General features: G+C 29.5%; 1 protein-coding gene across 1 annotated transcript; it reads left to right on the top strand.

Annotated features, from left to right (window-relative positions):
• Positions 1 to 26,663, top strand: LOC107437902 (A disintegrin and metalloproteinase with thrombospondin motifs adt-1). Its single transcript, XM_043054803.3, has 17 exons — positions 1 to 153; positions 1,919 to 1,996; positions 2,600 to 2,675; positions 5,117 to 5,436; positions 7,309 to 7,486; positions 9,317 to 9,609; positions 10,591 to 10,674; positions 10,753 to 10,880; positions 11,913 to 11,962; positions 13,233 to 13,374; positions 14,260 to 14,391; positions 15,096 to 15,255; positions 18,283 to 18,378; positions 18,967 to 19,121; positions 22,147 to 22,213; positions 23,893 to 24,004; positions 26,219 to 26,663. Exons 2-17 carry the CDS (start codon positions 1,937 to 1,939, stop codon positions 26,626 to 26,628), a joined length of 2,463 nt encoding a protein of 820 aa, XP_042910737.1. The 5' UTR covers positions 1 to 153; positions 1,919 to 1,936; the 3' UTR covers positions 26,629 to 26,663.
• Positions 26,664 to 26,878: the final 215 nt, after the last annotated feature.

Genomic DNA, 26,878 nt, shown 5'->3' with positions numbered 1-26,878 from the left:
ATATTAGAGGGAATCTTTTGGGAGTCGGTTACATTGCCACCTGCTGAAGCACAATGATTCGTTCGAAACCATTTTTCTGTAGAATGGTGTGAAAAGTTCGTTTTCAGACGAGAGTTTCAACTTCGTGAAATATAAATTCATCATATCTGATTGGTAATTTTTTTTTAGTTGTCTTGAGATGTTTTGTATTTAAATATGTTTGTATATAGTTGCAGGTTGTTTTAGGATTAGTCTGTGTAGTACTGACATTTGATTTTTCACTCTTTTCTAGTGTTTAAACGTTTGTTTGGAACTTTGATGTTTTGAAATTTTCGGACTCCTTTCGTAAACTTTTGAATTCCTTCATCGTAATATTTAGAAATAATAATAATAACAATAATAATAATATCAATGCATTGGGTGAGCACGCATACTTGCAAGAAGGTTAGAGTAACTCTAGTGTGACGTCAAGTTTTTTTCTCAAAAATTCCCCACCGAGAAAAAAAAGATCTACAATTAACCTGAGAGGCTTTAAACTCGAAGCAAAGCTATAATTTATGTATGTATTCCGTCTTTCCATGTATTTTATATTTTATAGCCATCATTATACAGTCAATCTAATTTTGAGTTCATGATTACCAATGTTTAACTCCGCAGCCTAGTAATTTCAAACCCAATCCAGAAGACTAAAGAAAGCAATTCCTGGATCAAGTATCGGGAGAAATATGCTTTCGTAGAGGACGTTTTGACAGAATTAACCACAATAAATTTCCCACGGTTAGCCAGACGGCAAGGGAACTCTAACCCGTGATCCGTCTACTACTGAGGATGTTTCACGTTAGTGCGACCTGGTTTCGGAATTCGTAAAGATAAGCCTTCTCTGGGATTCGAACCCGGGTCACTTCATTGAGAGGCGAGAGCTCTGTCCTTTAAGCCACCGACTCTATCCTTAAATATAGAATTATTTGGACTTTGGAACAAGCAAATAGCTTAATTGTTTAAAGAAAATTAGTCCTTGTATAAATACTTTTTGTTTTGAAGTTCGCCACTTCAGCGAGATTTTTCACCTAGATGAAAATCACTTAAACTAATTAATAAATTTCAATTTTCGCAAATTTTTATGAGCCCAGGGAATTAAAAAAAAAGTTAGATCAAAAACTCCTTTCAGTTTTTAAAAACTGTTAATTTTCTTCATCTTGACTATTTTCATAATTAGCATAGAAGGTGCTGACTAATTGTAGACGAAACCTAACATAACAGTGATAAGTAACTGCTAAAAATTCTCAACAGTTTTAGGAAAAGCATACTATATGCTAAAAAGCGTTACTTCATATGACATCAGTCTCTTCGAAAAATAGCTTTAACCAAATTTTGATCGGTGCTAAAAAGCAGCTATTTTTTCCGATGGCAATATACAAAATTATGCCTGTGTTCTTTATTTCCAAGTATTCCGCTTTATCCTCAAATTTTTGGATAATAAAAATTACATAATTTTCTAGATCATTAAGTTTTTCCTTGCATCAAATGACGCATAGTGTTTCTCATTTTTACTTTTTTAGCATTTAAAATATATGAAGAGGATAACTTGCTAAATCTTGGGATATTATTCATTTTCATAGAAGTTATTATAATTTATATAGGAATAGACGGGAAATAAATACTGAAAATGAAAAATGTAAGAAATTTATAATCATATTAAAAGGAATAATTAAATAAGTTCGAAATAAATGACAATTTTCGAATAATGCTTAGTATAAAACAGTGTTTTAAATAAAAACATTTTCAAAAGTTTTAGATTTTTATCTTCTTATGAATGTGCATAATGAGACTCAATTTTTAATAATTACTTTTATGAAATAAATTAAATAATTTTCATTTAGTTTAGTGTATGTTAGTTTCAAAATGAGAATATTTAAGATATTAGTTAATATTTTTTTAGAAACATCCACTCATCATAATGAAGATCAATTTTTGCATATTTATCTTGAACATACTGGCCATGCCCACGTTTTCATTTGTAAGTATATTATGTCACTATATCTATCTATCTATCTATATCTAGCTAGCAATATATCAATTTTTTGGATAAGTTAAGTTACACAACAGTTCATATGTTGAGAGAAATTAAATTAACGCAGCCCGGTAATTTTGTATATAAATAGAACTCGCGACATAAAAAAGAAATATTAAATAATAAAAAAAAATAATTAATTTAAGAACTCTTTATTTTTTTCTCTTATTCTGAACCAGAAATAATTGGCGAATTCAGCTGTAAAAGCAAGGACAATTATTCAAAGATGCATTTTTTAGTTTAGTGAATAAGTGCTTTATTGATAAATGAAAAAAATCTTTAGTGCAACATTTGTTATTTTGAATAAATGAACCTCTAAGTTTGTTTTTTATTACTTTCCTATCTGAATTCGAAAAAAAATATGATAGACCGATATTTTAATTATTTAATAAACTTTACACTAAGTACTTCATCAATTAGGTTTAATAATTTGTTAATAAGGTAAAACTCTTTTCTTATTACATTATAAATATATTTTTTCTTTTACAGTGTTTTCTTAAGTGTAGTTTTTTTTTATTTTTATAATTTTCAGAATTTTTTTCATTTCAGCCTCAACCGAAATTTCATAAGCGATTAAATAAGGATCAGTTGCGGAAATATTTTTCTGTTGAGAATCACGATGATGGTATGTAATAAGTTTTGCTTATTTTATTGATTCTAACCTTTGAGTTTAATTAATGTTTAATTAATGTGTTTTCATAGGTAGGTATTTTCATAAGTTTCAATGTATTACTAGATGAAGAAGTTTGGCAATTTGTAAAATCAATTACATAAAAACGAAAGGAGAGAGAAACGTATGTTTTTCTGTGGTCTACATAGGAAACTATGGACTTATTTGCAATAAATTTTAAAATTATTTGCAGTATTAATCATCGAATAGATCTGCCGTTTATATAAAAGAATGAAATAAAGTTTTTCTACAGTGTGTCAGACCATCCTTGAAAAAAAATATTTTTCGAAGTTTTTGGTGAGCTTTTACCAATACTCTTATTCCAATACTCTTTGGTGAACTTATACCAATACTCCTGCTGACTACTATGCTGAAATATCCTGAACTCGTACTTTAAGTTGGCTTGTTTGATTTAATTTCTGCGGGACAGGTTTTAAATTATTTCTGAAATTCAATACATAAAGAGCTTTGAAAACATCCCGGACATCTTTTGAAAATGGTTAAAATTGAAATCTATGTACTTCTTCGCAGGCAACTGCACTGTTAAAAATCTCTCTGAAAAAATAGTTACGTAACAGTTTATTTAATTGTTATTTCACGATATTCAAACAAAGCAGTCAAATAACCGTAAATAAGATAATATTCAAAAGGCCAACTGTGAGAAAAACCGTTTACTGAATGCTTTCACCGAATATTGTTAAACAACCAGAATTTTATCGTGCCAATTAGACCCACGTAAGTTCCTTGCAGTTGTGTACATGCAATATAGCCGAGAGGGCTAATCTGCTAATCTCCTGATCAACAGAATAGGGGCTAGAGTCTAAACGTTGACACTAGAATGAATATTTCCTACATTCCCTTCACCACATGAAAAGTTTACCGAGTCTTGCACCCCCCTCCCCAAATTGTGACCATAGGATAATAGAATAGGATACTCTCATTATCGCACAGATGGCAGCGTCATAAATCTGCTTAACATAAAAAAGTTTAGTATTTCCCACATATTAAAATAGGTGAAACAATCAGATAAACTGAACCACATTCCACGGTTCATTTAATTAAGCACAACTTTACCACAACCTAACGAAAAGTCCAGCCCTAATGTCCAATTTTTTTACGGTTTTGAAATCATACTAGTTGGTTACAAAAACAAGACAGTTTTGTATTCACGGTTTTTTAACCATACTAGTTGTAAATGGTTTCAAAACTGTAAAGTTAAAAATGTTCTTTACCGTAAACTTTGCAGTTAATTAAATGAACAGACAGTTTCCGGTTATTTACAGTAATTTTAGAATAAAAATTCTAACATACGGGGAAAAATTTGGTTATTATATTGCTTGAAATAAATTAAGGTGTTAGAATTGGAGGAGAGGAATTAGAATATTAAAATGCAGTTGTGTAAGTCAATCGGCTTGGCTACTATTAAAAATTATTCGTTGTACAAGAAAATTTCGAAAGGTGACCAGGCTGGATGCCAAAGGCGGTTATTTCTGTCAGATTTTGTTTAACAGAGTAAAAAATAATGCTGCTACTTAAGTTAAAAATAGATTTAAAACTTAAAAAAAAAAACTATTAAATATAGAGCTAAAAATTATAAGGAACTTTTACGTAATTTTGGGAAGGTGGAACAAAGATCACAAACTGGTTTAATTCAGCAAAATCAAGTAATGAAATATTATCAATTAACTATTTACTTAAGAATTAAAATGTTTATAAGTGAAAAAGGAAAAACTTTTTAAGGAAGAAAATGTTTATACCTTTGTTTTATTACAAAAATCTGAATTTTTTAAATACTATTAATTTAGAAACAGAAAGAGTGTAATTCATAAAATATTATTTTCTAGCTAGATTGATTTAAAAATTTATCTCCGAGTATTTTTTGTTCAAAAAACTATAAGTTTCTGCGCTAGCTACAAAAATATTTTTCTTTACTGTTTCTTGTAAAAGGGGAATATCTTGTTAACAGTGAAGGTGAGTCGTTTCTTAAAAAGAGCTGTTGATAAGTGTCATAAATTTCATTTCGCACGAATAAAATGTTCGATTTATTTAAAAAGTTAAATAGGTTTTAAGAAAAAGGCTAGTTAAATTAAAAGCACGTTTTCTTAAATTGCATAAAAGGCCTCTCACGTAACGTCGGCTTAATGTAAAAACAACCGATGACAAAATATTAAAATTTCAGAAAATGAAATTAACGAATTAGGAAAAAATTTTAGTCGATTCACTTACAAAATATGGATTATGGTTGCTATTGTTATTGCCCTTGTTAGAAATAAATTTTATATTAATTTTATGCAACAGTAAACAAATAGCTTTATACAATATATGAGTAAATTCGTCAATTCAATTAGTAATATCATTAAATACAGAACATATTTTTCAATATTCTTTTTCTATAGTTCCAGATTACACACTAACTAACATTCGAATAAGGAGAACTGATTTAGAACAAAATTCCGATCACCATTTAGTTCGAAGAAAAGAAGCACAGCCTAAAAATTTAATGATGGTCACGGAATCATTGTTTGGTCATGTTGTACAAATGCAACTTCAAAGGAATGATCGACTTCTTGCACCATCTTTTAAAGCATTTACTACAGAAGGCGATGAAATAAACGAATTAGATGGAAGTTACTATCCACTTTGCCACTACCTGGGTTCTAACGGCAGCTACGCAGCAGCTGTAAGCACATGCCAAAACACACCATCAAAAGGATTGGTAAGTATTACATATATTATATAATATAATATAATATAATATAATATAATATAATATAATATAATATAATATAATATAATATAATATAATATAATATAATATAATATAATATAATATAATATAATATAATATAATATAATATAATATAATATAATATAATATAATATAATATAATATAATATATCTGTCCCATAGCTGAGAGGGCTAAGTTCGAACTATCAGAGCAAACGATATAGAATTTCTTTTTATGCTATATAATGTTTTATAAAGTTACTTTTTATTATTTTTATGGAAGGTTTTTTATGCTATATACTTTGACATTGAAAAAAAAAATTAGATTTTTCTATATTTTAGCTGTAAAATCTTTACAAAAATAAATAGTTTGAACTTTCATAATTTTTAAGAATTAAATTTTTAAAAGAATTTCTTTTTTTCTCATTTATGTAAAAGTATTTCATATTTGCATATCTTTCTTATTTAGACGTTTTCCAAAATTGTTAATTAAATATGCACTTTAGAATTTTTTAAAGTTTATTAGTTAGTCTATGTTTAATATTTCTAAGAAAAAATTAGTTACTTAAATTTTAGACTGGAGCATATTTATTCCGATAGAAATAAAGTGCTATCCGAACAATTTTTTTCCTATAAAACATATTTCTCTTAAACTTAATTGAATCAAGTCGAGATTAAAATTAATTATAAATAAACAGAAGTTTTAGGATTTAAAATAAGGAAAATACATAGAATAATATAATGCCTAGATTTTTCCTTAATAAAACTGATTTTTTTTTAAGACAGTTCTGATGCTGCTGTGTAACATTGTAAAAGGGAACAAATTCTATTTTTGACTGAGATTACATAGCAGTGGGGCTTAAGTTACACAGACAATATTTTGTTTCTAGTGCAGAATTCGGTTAATAGCGCATTTTTTAATCGCTTTTCAATTTCTTAAAATTGGATTTTGAAATCATCAGTCGTTTTTGGACATCCCATAAATGGGCATTAACACAATATTGCTAATTAATAAGCATGAAAAATAACCATAGTAAATAATCATATTAGTAAATAAAATTTTTAGCCATCTAAGCAAAAAATAAGTATTATTACTAACTTTATTCTTATATTCTACATATTCTATATTCTATGACTAAGCAAGTGATAAACATTCGGTAAATTTAGTGCCACCTGTCAGAATATTTTTTAACTAAATTAATAACTAAACCAATAGCTCTAGGTATAACCTTGTCACATAATTTTTCAGCACGAATTTTATTTTTAACCTTAATAACGTCGTTTTCCTGATATAAAATTTTATAAAACAGTCAGTCTAAGACACATAGGATTTGGGTTGGAAGCAAGAAGCAGATTGGAGGTGAAATACCATATGTTTGTATTAGGTAGCGTTGATGTGATGTGCACACACTTATACAAACGCTTGAAAATAATGAAAATACACCTCTCGCATGCTTCTTGCTTCCCATTCGCTCCCTAAATTTGATGAAATAAGCAAATGCAACGGAAGGAACAGTAGAAGGAAAGATCTATTTAAGGACGCCATCTGACGGAAATTTATCAAACTTTATACAGAAACTTTGCTAATAAATCGTATGTTTTGTTACATGAATATGTTGCATTAATTGTTTTAATCACCTTGATCATTTTCTTGCTTTAAATTTTTTTTAAAACTGTCAGTCTGCTTTTGAATATCCTATATAAGAATAATGATCAAAGCAGGGTATGAAAATTAGGTTTTTTATATTCCATAACAATGAAACATTGCTTATTCGCAGAATCACTGTTTTTTTTCTCTCTCCCTAAATTAATTCTTGTTATTTGTAGTTTATATAGCTAACTATAGAAACTACTTTTTAGTCGGGCATGATATTGATACCAAGTGGAAGTTTGCAGTTACAGCCGGTTGATGCGGACCTACAGGAAATTATTGGATTCGATTCAGTTCCTGAAAAGCGCTCTCATTCTGAAGTTGATGACGGTGTTTTACATCTCGTTTTCAAACCTCCAAAACAAAAGAGATTGTCAGTTCCAGATGGTATGTTTTATAAACCTAATTATTTTGTGATGTTGTTTCCTCGCTCTGGAGCCATTTCTGTTAAAAATATTGTAAGACACTTTAGATGTGAGCAATTTTACTTCTAACCATGCCACGTTTTTCAGCAATTACTATACAGGGTAATTCAGTACAATGTTTATAAATTTGGAGGTGAGGCAATTACTTCCCAAGGAATGAGAATTAAATAGCAAACTCTGACCATAAATACTATCATACGCCGCTTTCCTATTATGGAGTGGCTGTTCATGAGCAGTTAAATCAACTTTTTCATTTATTTCAATCATCATAATTGTACGTTAATTTTGTGATTTCTTGTAATCATTGTCGAAAATTGATGTCAAATAGGCCTAGATATAGATAATCAATCATAATTCCTTGATTTGGCACATGACTTGCTGGGCTCGCTAACTTAGTAGTCAAATAAAGAAGTAGATAAAAAACAGCTACTTTGGGGATTATTTGACAATTTCGACAATAATTAATAGTAAAATAATACAATTGAATATATTACAATAATTATTATGAAAATAACATAAAATTAAGTTAGTTTAGATAATAAAAGTACCGGTTAAAATTTAATCGAACAGCCAGTCCATAATTAAGATTAGAACATAGCAATTATTCTGATGTGAACGGTGTAAATAATCAGGGTTAGGCCAAATTTGTAAATCTCAAAAATACGATAGTGTTATTTCAAAAAATAAAAATGTTAGCAAATTCTAAAAATAATATTCTCCGTGTGGGATAGTGTAGAGGTAATAATAAGAATATTAAATAAGTAAATTCAACTCTAATTGTTATATAGAATTGAAGAAATGGTTATTAATATGCGATATCATGTCTCAGTCGCATTTGGCTGAAAATAATACTCTTCGATAACGAACTTAGCATGGTGTTTCGAAGCTCTTTCGCCAAGGAAAATAAAAATCCATAGTTTAAGTGTCTTCCACTTAAGGCGAAACTATAATTTTAAAATATACATGCCATCTTGTTGTAAAGAATTATCTAGGCTTTACAACAGGCAAAATAATTTAAATATTTTAAAAGTTATTAAACTTTCTTGCCAATTTTGCGACATTTTTCCACCACGATGAAAACTATCAAAATTAATGCTTCATTCTCATTTTTTGCAAATTTCTAGGAGCCGAAACAATGCAGCATTAGAGTTAGTTGCTTTTAATATTAAGAAATTTGAGAACAAAAGCTTTTCTTTTTTCTAAGACTGTGACTTTTCTTCATGATGACGTTTTGTGCCATTTTCAGAATTAACAGAGAAAGTGCTGGCTAAAGATAAGCTAAACTTGACCTTTCAGTCACGAAACAGTCAGTGTTAAATATAATTTGCAGAAAAGCACCGTTTCATGAGACGACAAAACCTTAAAAAAAGCCTTAAATCTCAAGAAAGAAATTTTTTTCAACTACTATACAAGCTGGCCTATCGAAGATTTTTAAAATTTTTAATTTATTTTGAACTAAAAATATCACATAAAAGGATGTAAAAATGTTGCAATTGTAAAAATGTTACAGCTGTAAGAATGTTGCTATTCCACTTTTCCTCAATTTTTTATCTTTATTTATTTACTTATTTGATTTGGAGAGATTAATAGGGACTCTGTGCAATTAGAAATATAGCAGATGCTATTTTCGAAATCAACGCGGAAAGTAATGTCATTTTTGTCAGATCTAAAATTAAATTAGTACATACGATAAATTTTTACCATTTAAGTTATTTGCAAAATTATTAACTCATTTTAAAAAGTTTTGTTAAACGGATTTTAATCTGTTTAATTATTTTTCAAAACTTCATAGATGAATGGGATGATGAACATTACGTACCTTCCTCACCTCGTTCTGAGTATGAAGTCGATGATGATGACATTGTCAAATATTTAGATTTTGAGGATCTTGGTCCAATTTCGAATGAAATTGATAATGATGAGAAGCCAAATAAGGAATCAAAACGGCAAACAGAATACGCTAAAGATAAAGATTTACACCTGGAACTTGCTCTGTTCTTTGACGAAAAGGGATACCAACTTTTTCAATCGCATGCTAAATCTGATGAAAATCTAGTAGATTTACTTCTGGGATATGTTAATCAGGTAAGGTGTGAATGTAAATTAACATTCGTCATAAAAAAAAATTAATGTAAAAGTCAGAGCACATTTTTAAATAATAAGGAATACGATTGTCTTAATCTATTGTAAGCGTATTGTATCATTAATTGGTCACATGTATCATAAACTTTAGTTCCTGAGTGAATTTATATGGAAATTCTCTTGGCAAATAGTCTTGCAAGAGCTCCCTCCATTGCTTTTTCTCCAGAGTTAACGTATCTTGAACTTTTCTCAAAGAAACAATCTCAAATTAAGAAGGATTGGTTGATACCTCCAACTCACGATTGGTATCGGTGCAGTAGGTCAGGCCTAGCCTTGACCCTTTCATATATTGGTAAATTTCGCACCTCGCCAGCGACCATCTCAAGAGTTTACGTTTTTCTGAGGAGTTTTGCCCCGAGCGTACAGGCAACAACAGGCTTCGCCTGAACACATATTAGACTAGAACTCATTTGGGAGGAAATTCATTCATCTCTTCTTCTTGCATATGTTTCTTTGAATGCAATGGTTTCTTAGCTCTGGTCTGACGGAGTCTATGGGAGCTAAGTAACAGCAACAACAACAAATTTTATTTCTTCATATTAGATATAGTTTTTTTAATACATAAAAAAAAAACAGTTTTTCTGAATATTGTAATTTTTCATAAGTACTTTACTTATTTTTTTTTTTGCACGAAAAGGATGAAAAGTTAATATTTTCAATTGTTTAGAAAGAAAAAGAAACAATCAATACTATATTCACATTAATAATATTTTTTTTCAATTTATATTAGAATAAAAATGTTTGAAAGTCTTTTTAATGTGTAGGAAACCAAGAGAGAATAAAATAAAACCAATTTTAATTAATAAAAATTTGGAACCTTCTCCCCAATGACTAAAATCTATCATTCAAAAATTGTAACTAAAATCGTTAAAATCGTTATTTTTAGTTGCAGAATCAATAAAATGATAAAATTTTATTCCTCAGATGCAAGCTCTTTATCAGCAACCTTCTTTACGCAAAAAGCTTCAGATCAGTTTAGTTCGATTGGATGTTATGAAGAAACAACCAGTGAGTATTTTAAAATTGTTACGTCTTTTTTTAAGGTATATTTATTTTTATAAACATGCTTTTTTTCTTTAATTTTAGAGTGATCTTCCGCATAAAGATGGAGAGAGAGATCAGTTATTAGATTCCTTTTGTAATTATCAAGCTAAAAAGAATCCAGATTCCGATAATGATCCAAATCATTGGGACTTAGCTCTTTATGTATCTGGGTAAGGATGAATCAATTTATTATGCAGTAACATTAATGCATTTTTATATCGATAAATCTTAAGTCTTAAAAAAACCCCACATATTTGCTTGAAAATTTAAAAAAAAAATGTTTTATCCGTTGTTATTAGACACTATATTGCCTAATAACAATAAAATAAACATTTAAAAAAAATTTCCTTTAGTAGACAAAGAAGGCATTTTTGTCAAATCTAAAACGAAAAGTGTAAGAGCGCATCACTTTTGATAGATGTGAGGGTGGTGGTGAGCAATAAGTTTTCCGATTTCCGTTTAGCAAAAATAATTTTCTCTCTTTTTTTTTTATCCTGCTTGTAAAAACGCAATTTTCAAATATTTTATTATTTTCTTGTTTTAGTTAATTATTTACTTATTTCTTTATACTGGAAAGTGGATAATATTCGCAAATTTTTTTTTTTTGTCAATATAAATTCTGCTTTTAAAGGTCAAAAACCCACTTACGTATGTTTTGTCAGCTCAGCTTCAGTTAAAGTTTGGGCATTCTAGCTAGTCGGAAAGCGATCAAAATGCTCTATTGGACTGCCGATAAATTCCATTTAGGGATAATATGGAAAGAGAATTTGTTTGTAGCAGTTATAAAATGACTGTAGCCTGTATTGTCATCAGAACGGAGCTGCAGTGGAGATTTAAGAACTCTTTCCTGTCGGAATTCGGTCAGAATTTCGACTCACAATGACTTTCATTTTGGTAAAGAAATGACTATATATTCTGGAAATGATAGTAATTTGCATTTTTATCATTTTTCAACTCCAATAAAGATTTGAGAGCTTCACCTAGTCAGAAAGTGATCAAAATTTCAGTTCCAAGATTACCTCCTCACAAACTTGAAAGCGATTTAAGTAAAACTTAGTAAAATGATGTTCACTAATTAAAAGCTTTGAGTTAATTACTCAACTCAAACTAGGAAATGAAATGACTAATATTACGAAAGTTTTTTTGTTGCGCTGATGTTGTTTATTTAATAACTGATTAACATAATTTTATTTTGTTTAAAGGTTAAATTTTTTCTCAATGGAAAAAGGGAAAAAGAATGGCATAACAATGGGTAAGAAATCTTTCAATTTATAAAATTTTGAAGAGTTCAGTTATTTTATTCTTTTTTGTATGAAGATTTATTATGTTTTATGCTATCAGATAGTAGTTTTTAATTCGTGTCCCGCTCCCACTGTCGACTAGTCGACATGACCGATAACATTTTAGTATCCCTCTCAATTTGCCCATTCGGTTTAAAACAGTAGTTCGATAACAAAATGGAAAATGCGGAAGAATGAAATTATGGTAACTATAGGATATCTAGAAATGCAAAATTATTAGCTGAAGGTTACAAAAGAGATGACAAGATAGTCTTCTCTTTTGTAACCTTTCAGCATTTTTAGAGGATACTTTGGAAACTAAGACTATAAACATTTCTATGATATTCATGCGTTTGTTAAGCAAAACCTTTGTCAGACTCCACGTTAAATCTAAATGATATTTACCTCTTTTGTTACGTTTTTTGCACTGAAGTAATGTAGGTATGTTTATTACACGAGTTCAATCAACACCTCCGAAAAGAAGGAAGGCCTCAGCACGGATCAATTTAGTAGTCCGATGTGACGAAGTTAACTGCGCAGTTGACGAAAATTAAGAAAGATGTCATTACGTTCGGGGTACTAAGCTGCGCAGTGGTTGAAAATATGAAATATGTCATTACGTTTGGACTACTAAAGGATATTTATGGTAAGCCGTGCTGAGACCTGCTCTTTTCTAGGAGGTGTTGGTTCAATCATATTTTGACTATTTCAGACAATGACAAAAAAGGATGAAATAAATTGATTTTAAACTGATTTAAAAAAAAAAAAAAAAGAATAAGATAATAATAAGAAAAATTACAAAATATATTTCTGAGTAGAAAGGGCGTCTCATGTTTACTCGATTTCCCCACTCACCACACTTGTCCCCTCTACATTACCATGGTTTCAATAAATCATACTTTTTAATTCCAGTTAGACAGTCTAAATATACTGGCTTAGGGAAAAAGCAAGATTTTTCCGAAACCATGATAACGAAGAGAGGGAAAGTGTTGGGAGTGGGGCAATCGCGTAACCTCCAAAAACCAACACTATTTACAAAGAATATAATACATTTGGCAGACTTACTTGAAATTTTATTTAAAATTTAATTGATTGATTATTTTAAATTTAATTTTTAAATTATTTAACAAGTTGAAATTTCCCAAATTTATTAATGTGGCACTCTGGTGCAAAAGGTTGATTTTCTCAATCATAGTACTTTTTATGACGATCATTTACATTTTATTTCACTGTCTTAATCAGGTTTGGCACCAGTGGGAGGAGTATGTATGAAGAAGCATTCTTGCGTCATAGTGGAATTCGGAGTAACAAGTGATGATGGACGTCCCTATCCCTCCGCTGGTCTCTTGTCTACATATGTAGCTGCTCATGAGATAGGACATAAGTATGTACTTATCATCTTACTAAATAGGAAATTAAATGTCATTATGATTTTTATTTAGTATGTTCGATGTGATTGATTGAAAGTGGCTAATTTAATGGTATGTTATTCTAATTAATTTGCGCATTCGCTAAAATTGCTTCATTTAACTGGGATGTATTGATGTGATTTTCAATTTTTAAATATTAGACTGCTTTCTTGTTTTCAAATTTAGAGAAAAATTTCCAAAATAAAAATCGTCTCTATAATATAGTATCATAGTTAGCACTCTGTGACAGGCGAAAAAACTATTTCTTAAAACAATGTGGTACATTGGTTTTTAAATCATTATCAAATCTTCATCATAGAAATTGGATCGGTTTCTTAAATAGCTTCTCAGCATTAATAATAATATGCAGGAGGAAATCTGAAAAATATGATTAAACACAAAGTAAATCTACAAAGTAACTTCCACAGTTTCCTAGTTTTGGACTAACCCTAATCCTTCTTTCGAATCTTTCATATCATACGTATATTTCGTAACGATGTATGGGTAGTAAGAAAGTTTTCAATACTGAAGTTATGTTAAATTTTTCATTTTGTATTTACAAGTTGGCAGAGAACTTCTAATGAAATAAAACGCCATATTTATGCTCTTTGTACTGTGTTAATTGAAGTGAAATCGAATTTTTCTGTATAAATATAATAATAATAGTAATAATAATAATAGTAGTAAAAATAATATTAATAATAATAATAGTGATAATAATAATGGTAGTAATAATAGTAATAATAATAAATAAGTAAACAAAAGAGTAAACATATGTTATTAATAGTCATCAAATTTTTTAAAACGAGTATCTAGTTAGGCTTAGACTGGTTTGGCTAACATTAATGTTTCAATTCCAGTCTAGGAATGTACCATGATGGCGCTCCAAATAATAAATGTCCTTCTAATGGTCACGTGATGTCTCCAAGTAGAGGAACAAAGGGTGAAACAACATGGTCCAGTTGCAGTTCTCAAGTTCTTGAAAAAACAGAGTAAGCAAGTTTAAATTTCTAGAATTTATCTTTTTTAAGGCATTCCAAAATTTTGTAAACAAAAAAACATGCACTCATGAGGTCGATTATGTCAAAACTCAATGTTTATAGGCAATTGCGCGAAACAGAGTGATACATCCGTCTTATTATCATTTATTAAAACAAATAAAGAATTCCGTGTCGTGCCGAGTGTCAAAAAATGAGGGAAAATTTTAAAAATCAATGAAAAAAAAACAGAAGAAAATTGAAACATACAGGCTTGTTGCATTCCGCTTAGGGAAGCAAGAGGTCTTCCTACCGAGTTTCGCAATTAATTCGACAGTCGGTGATGCATGCTGAGAAAAACTAAAACTAAAAAGCATTCTTTTCAAAACAATCAATATTTTCAGTAACAAGGAACAATCCGAAAACAAAATTAACAGCGGCCAGTGCAAATATTCACTTGGAATGATCTTGCATGCACAGCCAACTATGTTTTATGATTATTTTATTTAACAGTGCCATCTGTCGCTGACCTTAGTAAATAATTTTGAAAATGATGAGACTTTCACATTTTTATCTACTTTCTTTCTTTCATTTTTAGTTAGATATTTTATATTATAGGTTATTTAAGCCACTTCCAGTAATATCAGGTGCATATTCTTACAGCTGGTGAAATGTCGAGTTGAATAGAAGCTTAAATTATTTTTTTTAAATCCCTACAGCAAGAAATGTCTATTTGATGCTCCTCAAATGAAATCAACAAAAGGAACAGATCATTCGAAATATGATGAGATACCTGGACAAACTTGGGACGCTCATGATCAATGCAAAATTTTCCTGCGTGATGATGACGCCACATTGTACAATGATACAGTTGTATCGGTACGTAAAAATTTATTACCTTTCTATTGCTGCTACAAAAATTACTAGATCTTTACAATTTCTAGATTTTATTTGATGATATTGGATTTGAAATGAATTAATTATTATCTGGCAGCAAATACCGCATATTTATAGTGATGATTTTTATCTTTAGATTGCGTTTCGAAGTCTCTGTGGCCGCATGATATAAAATGGCTTTTTTTTATTATAATTTTTTAAAATTTATAATTTGCAAATTTTATAATTCCTGCGAGTTTGCTACAGTGGTTCGTGGCTTTTAGGTTAAGTTTAATTCATATTTAGCCAGTGCGTTGTCAGAAAAGGGCGCTAACGTCAATTTGAAGAAATAGTCCTTTAAAAATAAAAAACCGTTTGTGATTTAATTTTTAAAAGTTTAAGAAGTTACTCAAATGCTTCATTTATATTAAAATTCTCAAAAATTAAGAATTTTTAATTTATTTTTATGATTTTTATCTCATTAAAAATTGAAAATTTTTGAAACAGTTTAATAGTTTTGAAAATATATGTCCATTCCAAATTTGCCTTGATAGGATTTTACGACGAAAAGGTTTTTATAGTTTAAATTTATGGTTTTCTATCAAGTGTAAGACACTTAAAATGCTCTTTTTTTAAAAAATTTCAAAGACCATCGAAAAGCACTATTATCTGAAAAATAGAGTTTATCAAAATGCTAAGATTTTTTCGCAAATTATTTACAATGCTGATTTTTATGATAAAAACTATTTTCAAATTGTTATAAAAATCCTAATTTCCAAGATAAGAATAATTTGTATTTTAAACCATTAAATAAAGAGGTTTAGATTATGCATTAGCATAAAGCTAATGTTTTAAAATTGAATCGTGGCTAGAATGTTATGCTGTGAAGAGAAAAATGTATTCTCATTTCTTTGGAGAGCATTGGCATAGTTGTACGAGAAGAATATTGAGTACGTTTAATATCGAAGATATTAAAATCCTAATCCATTAATATCCTAATTTTCAAGATCATAGAAGCCCCTAACAAATTCGCCTGTAACAGCGATGTGTTCATAAATCTCACCATTTTCTCACATTAGATTTTTCAAAACTCTTCAAAACAAATTCATATTTTAATTTAATTTCACATTTTCGCACGTGAAAAGCAGGTACAGGAACCAACATTTTAATTTGTTGACTCCTATGTCTGCTTCTTCCAGAGTAAACTAGATGGCAGCACGAAAACTAAGGAGAGTTATTTCGCAAATAAAAAATTTCATTGATTATACATTGAAATACATTTATGCAGATTAAGAATAATAAAACTAATTTCCGAGATTTTTATAATTTAAATCGTAGCTGGCATGCAATAGTTGCTTAAGAGATTTAAAAATGTTTTTTTTTTTAAAAATTTAATTTGAAATCAAGAATTTCATTTAATTTGAAGTCAAGAACAGGCTTTTATTGAATTTTTTAATAAACATAAACAGTTGGTGACAACTGCCCTATTTGTCCACAGATATGTGCGGCATGGATTTCGGCAACCCTTCAAATTCCGGGATATATGAATTGGAAGAAACTGTACCCATTCTTGAAAGCAGCAATGATTCAATGATGATATTTTTTCCTCCAATTATTATTACTTCTGCTAAAAATGCATATTTATTTATAATAATAAATACTTATTCATAAAATTTTATATGTAATCATAAAATAAAAGAATGCAATTTGATATTTTTAAGTTTTATTTATTTTAGTGTTATATATTTTAAGAAATAGTTTAATAATAGCGGCATAATTCATGTCTAAAAAAATTGTCAAATTTAACACTGGGAGGGTGAAACCTTTTCGTTTTTAATCTGTTTCCATTGAAGTGTAGATGATTGTTGTAGTTCATTTACGTCGCACTAGAGCTGCACAATGGGCTATTGGCGATGGTCTGGGAAACATCCCTGAGAATGATCCGAAGACCTGCCATCACAATTTTTGAAGTGTAGATGAAACGCAATGATTATTTCAACAAAGTATTACATAACGGAGGTGGCAGCATCTAAAAAATTATGAATTTTTAAAATGAAAGAGGCAGATAAAATAAATAATCGCATATGAGATCCGAGATGTGGTTATTAATTTTCAGGACTGACGCAACAGCTCAATAAATATATAAAACCCATACCCATTTATACTCAAGTTGCGTGCATACCTCCCAGTCTACACTTTTCAACTTTTTGTGCTCATGATTTCTTCAAATTCGGCCAGTACGTTTCAGTTAGAATTTGGAATATAATAGAGTGGGGAAAAAGCAAGAATTTCTGATTCCCTGGTAACATTGAGGGGAAAAGTATGGAGAGCAGGGAAGGCGCGTAACCTTGAGACTCCTATTTTATTTACAAAGATTATAATAGGCTTCGAAATATCATCTACCACAATGCCTTTCGATACTTGGCTGTAATAAATTCTTCATAAAATTCCAAGTCCTCTTACGGAATGTTCCTCAATTCTGACACTTTTAATGTCTTCGACTTCCTTAAACCTTGTATTTAAGTGAATTTTTTGGTTTCGGAGAGGAGGAGATGAATCATTCATTTGTCTAAGGAGTAAGATGAATGATTCATCTCTCTATCGCAGAAGCAAAATGTTTAACCACAGGAGGACTTTGAAAGTAGTTTCTTAAAATTTTTCGAAAGTACGTTACGGCTGGTAGAAACTACTTTGAGACACATTAAATTGCTATGCAATCCAAATTATATTATATCTAACATGTAATATCTAATGATAATTATTTACATTATTATTATTAGATCACTCCCTAAGACCAATAGTCACATTTAGTACCGTACTCTACCTTAAACTCATCACCAGTTCTTACTTGATTTCATCTACTTAGACTTTCCACAAATTTGTGCTGGTCCCCTGAAACAATTAAGTTGTTATTTGCATTTCGTATTATGTTTCAATAGTGTCAAAATGTAATTATTAATATTATTGCACTCTGTATGTGTAACTATAATGCATAAATTTGCGTCTTTGCATATTGATATACTTACATAGATGGTGTGCCAGGAGACCTTATGCAAGACTCCTTCAAGAATAGGATATTACGCAGCTGGTCCAGCTTTAGAAGGAACGTTTTGTGGAGGAAAAAAAGTATGTTTTACATTTTTAAGCAGAAATTATTTTTTGTCAAAAAAAATTTCCTACTTTTTAATTGTCTCTTTCACAATGTGATAGCAACGAGAACAAAAGTATTAATAATATTTAAAAAAATATGAGTAGACATTAAAAAAAAGGAGACGAATTTTAATTATTTTATGAAGATATCAGATTTGTGTATGAAGTCTTAACTAATTTTTTTGTTGTAATTATTTACCTTCTATTTTAAATCTCCAATTTGTAAGGCCACTTAACACATAATAATTTCGTATATTTAAAATGATGAAACTGAAAAAATATATCACGCTAACTTTAGGATTTTATATTTAACTATTAAATTATGCATGGATTTTTATGACCTCGATATTGATTCGCCAGATTTTGATAATGATTCTTTTACACTTATTCATTAATTTTATTTTATTAATGCGTAGATTCACACATATGACTCTATTAAAAAAAGATTCCAAAAGTAAATATTAGGTTAGATGTACGGAACACTCACTACTTCTTAAAAAATCCTTTCATGTCATAATTCTGTTGTAGAAATTTGTATTAAATAAACGCACTTCTTTATTTCAGTGGTGCAAAAATGGTGAATGTATTTCGTGGGGATCGCAGAAGTTTAAAGTAGTCAAAGGTGGATGGTCAGACTGGAGTAAGGGAAAATGTCAAAGTGGATGCTTAGAGAAATCCAGAGCTCACACGACAGACAAACGATACTGCAATAATCCTAAGTTAGTAACCTTACTTTATGATTAATTAATATTTTAATTAAAATTCTCTTTTTAAATTGATGGTAAAATGCAGTTTATTTCTTAGCAATTTTTATTAAAGAGCTAAACCTAAAAATACACTTTTGAAATAATTTAATCCCAGTTGTTTAAATACAAAAAGTGAGAAAACTGTGGAGCCAAACTTTACCACATTTGCAATAGATATCATTCTAATAAGTTTTTTTTTTTTTTTTTTTTTTTACAGCAGTGTCAATGCTAAAATACATAAAAATGTTTTTTTACTAGACTTGTAATGCCGATCTTAAGAAAAAATGGTTTTGCATCACAATTTCGAAAGGTCTGAATAGCAAATACTGCATAAGTTGATTTTGGTGAATTTTATTTCATTTTATATCCGTCGTTGAACAGCCAAATTTTAAGTTTACCACTATCAAGGTTACGACTACCGTAGCTTTGTAATTGTGAAATCAATCCAGAAGACCAGGGAACTCTTGGATCAAGTGTTGGTAGAAATTTTCTGTCGTGAAGGACTTTCTCATTTAACTGACCCGCGCATGGAGGGGAAAACCACGAAAACTTCCCACGGTTAGCTCAATGATCTATCTACCATTGAGGATATTTTAAGTCTCCACTGTGATCGGTACTAGCCGCGTGCGGACTTCCTATCAACCCAACCATCACTGGGATTCGAAACCGGTTCATCCCATTTCACGGCGAACGCTCTATCCCCTGAGCCACTACGACTCCTGAGTTTGGAATTGTAGTTTTTATGCTGTCTGTCTTTAAACACCTTTAATATGACTTCCCTGTGCATTGTAATAAACAGGACGTGTATGTTATGATGCCGATTAAATACATACGATGTTTAAACATTTAAGTTCATTAAAGGTGTTTTGCTTATGAAACGAGAAAATTGTGGTGATAAACTAATCAATTATTCTCTATTTAATAGAGAAGAATAATCATGCCCTACCCACTCAAAAAGTTCGGTCTTTCCCCCCATTTTTTTTATTGTTATTATCAGTATAGTACAATAATTTAAAAAAAAAAAAAAGCTTCGACTTTGGGTAGAAATATTTCTAAGTGATCCATCATAAATTAAGTAAACGTACTTACTTTCAAAATCGTGGTTTTAAAGTTTTTTTCCTTGTTATTTTAGTATTTAAAAATTATAATTAGTAGTCAATAATTTCAAATAAACGCATTTAATTATACGCATTACATGCTATTCATATTTAATGATTTCTAAAATCAAATATTTAATAAAGTAATTATCAAATACCTTCATTCTTTTATTAGTTTTTATCATTATTTAATGCCTATAATTACCAATCCCAAATTAAAATATTTCTATTCAGTTTGTGTCTCTGTCTGCTGGGTCAAGAAACAAGAAAACAAATTACTTCCCTATTTTCCAATGTGCTGAAATACCGTTATAATCCTAACTAAAGTAATATAAATCAAATAGTGCTAAAGACAGTCGGATCAAAGTACTGGAGAAAAAGATAATTTTCTCATTTTTCCAAAGTGCGGAAGTACCGTTATAACTCAAACTAAAATAATTCAGATTAAATAGTATTTATGACTGTCGGATCAAGCAGCTGGAGAAAAAGATTTCGTCCTATTCTTCCGATATGCAATATTACTGTTATAGTAAAAACTAAAATAATTCGAATCAATTTGAGTCTGTAACTGCCGGATTAAGGGGGGACCCCCACCCTGAATATTTCAAAAATTCGAAAAAAATTTTATTGCATTTTTCGAATCTTTGTACCCTTTGTAATGTCTGTCTAAAACGATTTCTAGGTACCTAACTTCATTTGGAAGTTATACAGGAAAATAGAGAGTCGTCGCTAAGAAAGTAGAAAGGCCCGTTCGGCCGGATTAGGAGGGGCCTCATTCTTTTTGTGTCTCATCCATTCTGTTGACTGTATATAGAAACTTATTGCAGGCATTTCATTTATCGATCATTATATATATGAAATTAAACGTTTTCCCCTACCATAAGTCAAAACTTTAAACACGGTCTTCTCAAAACGCTGTCTTTTGACCTGGCCTAACGTTTTTCTCATGATCTATACAACGAAACAAGCTGTTCTTTATTTTGAATTACGTAAAAATATATTCTTTAGAAAGTAGCATAGGATAATTTTTATATTTTTGTATTTCGATTTTATATTAGTATTTTAATGAATACTTTTTTAATGAAAAGCTTAACTTTTTTTTTAAGTTGCCGCCATTTTGGTAATTTTGCGAATATCAAAAAAACGCCATGCTTCTTTTTAGATAATGTCTTTATGTTTCAGAAAATCTAAGCAAAATCGTTTTTCTATGCTTCAGGACTTCTAAATCCATGAGGCCAGTGAGGTGCTACTTTTTGATGACCTGCCACACACAGAGCTGTCACCTACTTATTTTTTATTATTTTGTAAAAGAATTTTTTTTTTAAATAGACTTAAATTGTAGCTAAATAACATTAAAAAACAAGGAGTCTCTGCATTGTCTCTATTACTTAAAAAAAATTCAAGAAAAACCTTAATATTTTACCATCTCAGGGTGGGGTCCCCCCTTAAGATAGTATAAAAGAAAAATTCCCCATTTTTTTTCTTCCTCCAAATGCAGAAATACCGTTGAAGCCCGAACTAAAATAATCGAATAATTCCTTTCGGATTGTTTTTCCCGATTCTGTGATAAGTTAACAGAAAATCAGATTTTTACATTTTCTGTTATACTGCTCAAATTATGAAAAACAAAATAGATTTAAAGCAATTGTAATGGATTGAACTCAGGGTTTAACAACATAGATTACAAACAGGAATTAAAAAAACGAATTTTTTTAAAAAATTCATTTAATATTTATAAAATTGTTTATTGATAAAACTATATGTTATTTATTGTCACGATTTTCTCCCGATTATTTTTCATCAATCACGATTTTTAATTCATCAATTTATATAAGAATTTCAATGCAATTTTTCCTTCAAAATAATCATACTAATACTTTTTTTTCTCTTTTAAATTGTAGACCCCGAAATACAGAAAAGTTATGTGAAGGTGAAAATTTGAGAATTCATTTTTGTGATGACTCAAAAGTAAGTAATTCATTATTATTATTATTTACATTTTTATTAATGTTTACTTTACTTTAAAATAAGGATTTTAAAAGAATAATTTGTTTCGCTATTCTTTTCTTCTCTTGCGTTTTTTGTTTTTCTTCAACCTTAATCTGATTCTTCTTTCCCCCTCCCTAAATTTTTTTCCTTTGTTGTGTTACTGTTGTTAAGGCATTTATTAGTTTCCAGCTCTTGAACTGTTACTATTTATATTCACTGTTTATCAAAGTATAGCGTTGCCATTTTAAGATGCTGTAAATAATTATTAAGAAATTTATAATTAACTTCCTTTTGTGGCGACTCTAATAATAATTCCGAGCAGCAACTAAAAGGTAAAACTATAAATTCTTATTATAATAGTATTTGGAAATTATTTATGAGTATGGCTTCAGAGAAAGTAAAAAAATCCCAACGATGATTTAATCAGTTGAAAGATTCGTTTTCAATAATTATATATACGTATTTTAAAATTAATAAATTATTAGCTTTCTTTTTTCTGAGATGAATAATTTAGTTTATCTATAATGAAAAGACCAGGATTGACCGAAATTCTTTATATTATTATTACATATTAATTCTTTTTCCATTATTTTAGCTCTAAAAAATATAAAAATTAGAAGTTCGACAAAGTTTAAAAGTAATAGTGCATATATAGTTGAGATAATGAAGAACAATTTGCGAATTTTTGAAAATTTTTTGAAATGAGGAATTCTATTTAAACTTATTTAAGATTAAATTTTGAGATTAAATTTTTTCAAAAATATCCCTTTTTGTCTAGAAATATGTATTTAAAACCTTTAAAAAGCAGTTTTCAGTCCCTACAGTACTACGTTAAGAGTATATATATTAAAATAAAGGAGAACATATTGGGAATTTTATGTGATGTGGTGATGATTTTATGTTACTTTTTTCAGATTAAAAAGTGGGGGCCAATTGTTTCAAAAATATCTATATCTGTGAAGAAATAATCATCGGAAATTTTAAAAATGCATTTGTTTAGTCCAAACCATGCTACGTTAAAAGCGAATATATATTTAACATAATGGAGACCTTGCGAATTTATATATATATTTTTTGTAATGCGGAATTTATTAGAAACTTATTTCAGAATAAAAAGTTAAAGTCAATTTTTTCAAAAAATACTTATAGTTGTGAGGAAATAACTGTTGAATAAGTGTAATGCAAGGTACTTTTCACTTAACTTATACATAAAATCAGATATCTTAATTGAAAGACGCAATAGCACAGGTACAGAGATATCAACACAATGGACCGAAGTTTTATTCCCTTGGGAGGTTTATTGGGAGGTTAAGTCGCTCAGATTCAGATTGATAGGTATCAGCTTGTCTGTAAAGGAAGTCGATTGGAAAAACTGAAAACACCGTCGTACCGTTGATAACGAATTTTGCAAAGTTTTAACATTCATGAACGCCTGAAACTGCCTGTTGCTTGCAGGGCTAAAAAGAATTAGCCCTGTGTTGCTTGCGTGTTTTATTTTCTATGAAATCTTAGACCCTCTAAAATTGGTGCTAGAATGTATTTAACTTATCACATTCGATCTGATTTAATGTATATATTTCGATGTATGCTTATTACAGGGCCATAAATCACAGGTGATATTTCTTAATTATTGTACTAAAATGTTTTCATGACTTTAGATCTGCAAGAAATATATTGCTCCGGCGGAGTTTGCAAAACAAAGATGTCAAGCTTTTTCAAAACATCTTCCCGATGTCACTCCACTGGGTGTTCAAGTTAAATATAATGAAAGTAAGTCTTTTTTTAGTAAATTTTTTGAAATAAATTTTCCGTAATTAGCTAACAATTATGAGTAATTTTTTGTGAAGGTAAAGTTATTAACCTGCACTCTCAAAAATTTATGATTGCATTGCCTCATTTAAAAATGCCTTTAAGGTTTGAATATACAAATTATATTTATTAGTTATATTTTAGACAGTTTATGTCAAACGTTTCATTTTCAATTTTGTTTCGCGCTTCACGGGTTGTGCTTTAATTTTTTTTAAAACAGAAATAAGTTAGTGTTTTATCTTTTTAAAACATTTATCGTATCATAAAAGATATATATATACAGGTGGTTATCAAAATAATGGAAGCACTTGTGAATAAAAGCGACATTTGAGAATTCGCTTCATAAGCATTAAAATATAATCTCACATATCAGTTTTTTTTAATATAAAAAGTAAATATATTAGGTGGTATGAGAGAGCTTTAGCAGAGTTGTCTACGTTTTGATTTTCTGTCAGAAGCGTAAAATGTCAGACCTCACAGATTTTCGGAGTCGCCAAATTGTAGGAGCCCGGCTAGTTGGAGCAACAGTGACCGAAACATCCCAGTTATTAGGCGTTTCTAGAGGTACGGTGTCTAAAGTCATGACAGCATACACACAGCGTGGAAAGACAAGCTCAGCAAAGCAAAATAGTGGACGAAAGGAGAAAGAGACCGACGGGTAGTGAAGCGGATTGTAATGTCTAAAAAGAAAACAACTGCAGCCAAAGTGACCACAGAGCTCAATCAGCGTCTGGATTCTCCAGTGTCAACAATTACAGTTAGGAGATACCTTCATAAAGAAAACATTTACAGCAGAACACCTTCATAATCTAGGGTGATATATATATATATATATATATATATATATATATATACATATATATACCCTACAATAATAGAAGAGACACTTTCAGTTTTTGACATTCTTTAAAATTTTTCAAGAAGTACCTAAAAGATTATTTTGTAAATTTAGAGTTGTTTAGTTCTTGCGATTTTTCATACGTGGCAATAAAATTTAAAGCTTTCAAAGGTTTGAGAGTCCTACAATACATTATGAAAGAAAGTAAGTATTTTTGAACACCCTATGCCAAAAAATCAAGCAGTAAGTTTCTAACTTGTATCGATTATTTTAGTTTTTTTTTAATAACTGCATATTTATGGAGATATGGACATTTTATAAAAAGTTATTTTTTTCGCCTTATGTTTCTTTGTTATAACTTAATAGATATTCAATGAAATTGAACAAAATATTTGGAGCAATTTAAAATTAATTACAAAATTGTCGATTTAAAATTTAAAAGAAAAACCGTTAAAAACAGCTCAAGTTATGAGTATTTAAGCTAATTCTTTTATACTGCACCTGTATTGAAAAAAATTTAAAAAGTTTTTCCTAATTTTGTAGTGAATCGTATTTGGCAACTAAGAAAATAAAATAGATTTGAATATCTTAAAAATTTAAAAAGTTTCAATCTATTTTCTAAGAAGTTCTTGCACTTTTTACCAGGGACCTCAATTCGACCAAGGAATTTTCCCAAATTTTATTTTGTATCTTAAGACAAAATTTTATAACAAATAACCTTGCAACAATCGTAAATAATCGAAAAAAATAAATAAAATGGTATACAGAAAGAAGGCATGTAAAATAAAGCATACTTTTATTAAGGGTGATCCTCCATAGTGCCGGTTTCCTTTTTAATAAATCTTGTTTAATAGTACAAGATGAAATTTGCGGATAACCCCTTATAGTTTCGAGCTTTCTTTTAAAAATACAAAAACCACTTAAAAAGTTGCTCGAAACCTTTTAAATTTTTAAGATATTCAAATAAAGCTTTTATCATTAGTTTTCAAACACGATACAATGAATTACAAAGATTTTAGTAAGAAAATTTAAATTTCTTTCAGTTACTCAACTTGAAACTTTGCTGAAATCAGTTTTGTTTCTTAAGAAACTTGTACACCAAATTCAATATAACAGTGCTGGAAATGATAAGCTTCAGTTTTCGTCAATCCTTATGCATCTGAGTTCAATTTTAATTCTGACCTGCTGATTAAATGTGCCAACTTTTTGAAATTTTGGACGCAATGTATCACTGTAAAAGTTATAAAAACAAATTTAATACAAAAATTTTTTTTCTCCTCTTTGATTTAATCTCCAAGTTCATTTTATTAATTTTTAATAATTTTTGTTATTATTAGAGCGGCAATGGCAATCATGTGCTGTGTACTGCAAGATGAAAACAGGTACCTGGTACACTCCTAGACAAGAATTCAATGACATGGGGATTGATACCTTCTTTCCAGAAGGTACTTGGTGTCATAACGACGGGAGAACAGATTATTATTGCCAAAACAGACTTTGTCAACCACCACCAGTGAAAGGGAGAGCTTTTGATCCTGGAGTTTTTCCATCCAGGGGTTTGGGCCCGGAAGTTGAAGTACCAGTACTGAATAATGCCCACCCAAAAGGGGATAACAGATCGCCAAAGAAACTTCAAGAGTACTTCCAGTATAAAGAGGGACTTGTTCCTCCCATACCAAAACCTGAAGATTTAAGAAGGCCAAAGGAAGAAGACTATGATATCATTGATTATGTATCACCCATATGATTTTTTATTAAATTCATTCATCGTTTTTCTATAAATTTGTAGTTGAGTATATATTTTTAAATTTGATAATTGTTTGTTCAAATTCATTGCGGTTGAGGGTGTTTTTCTAAGCTTTCTTTCTAACTCTAAAGGAAAAAGTAACCGAACAAAAATTTTGTATACATCCCTATGTAATTTCCAAGTTTCTGAGTCTTACTATTTTTTCACAGCAATTCAAAAAGTAAAGAAAAGTTATATAAATAAAAAGAAG

This window comes from Parasteatoda tepidariorum, chromosome 3 (genome assembly GCF_982258835.1).
Source record: "Parasteatoda tepidariorum strain Cologne lab strain chromosome 3, Ptep-v5.0, whole genome shotgun sequence".
Taxonomy (NCBI): Eukaryota; Metazoa; Arthropoda; class Arachnida; order Araneae; family Theridiidae; genus Parasteatoda; species Parasteatoda tepidariorum.
This window is presented reverse-complemented; position numbering and strand designations above follow the sequence as displayed.

Excerpts from the sequence above, each read along its gene's own strand:
- LOC107437902 (XM_043054803.3), top strand. The coding sequence starts at position 1,937 with ATGAAGATCAATTTTTGCATATTTATCTTGAACATACTGGCCATGCCC. Across the intron at positions 15,256-18,282 it reads ACAATGATACAGTTGTATCG|ATGGTGTGCCAGGAGACCTT; the intron begins GTACGTAAAAAT and ends ATACTTACATAG. Across the intron at positions 22,214-23,892 it reads ATTTTTGTGATGACTCAAAA|ATCTGCAAGAAATATATTGC; the intron begins GTAAGTAATTCA and ends TCATGACTTTAG.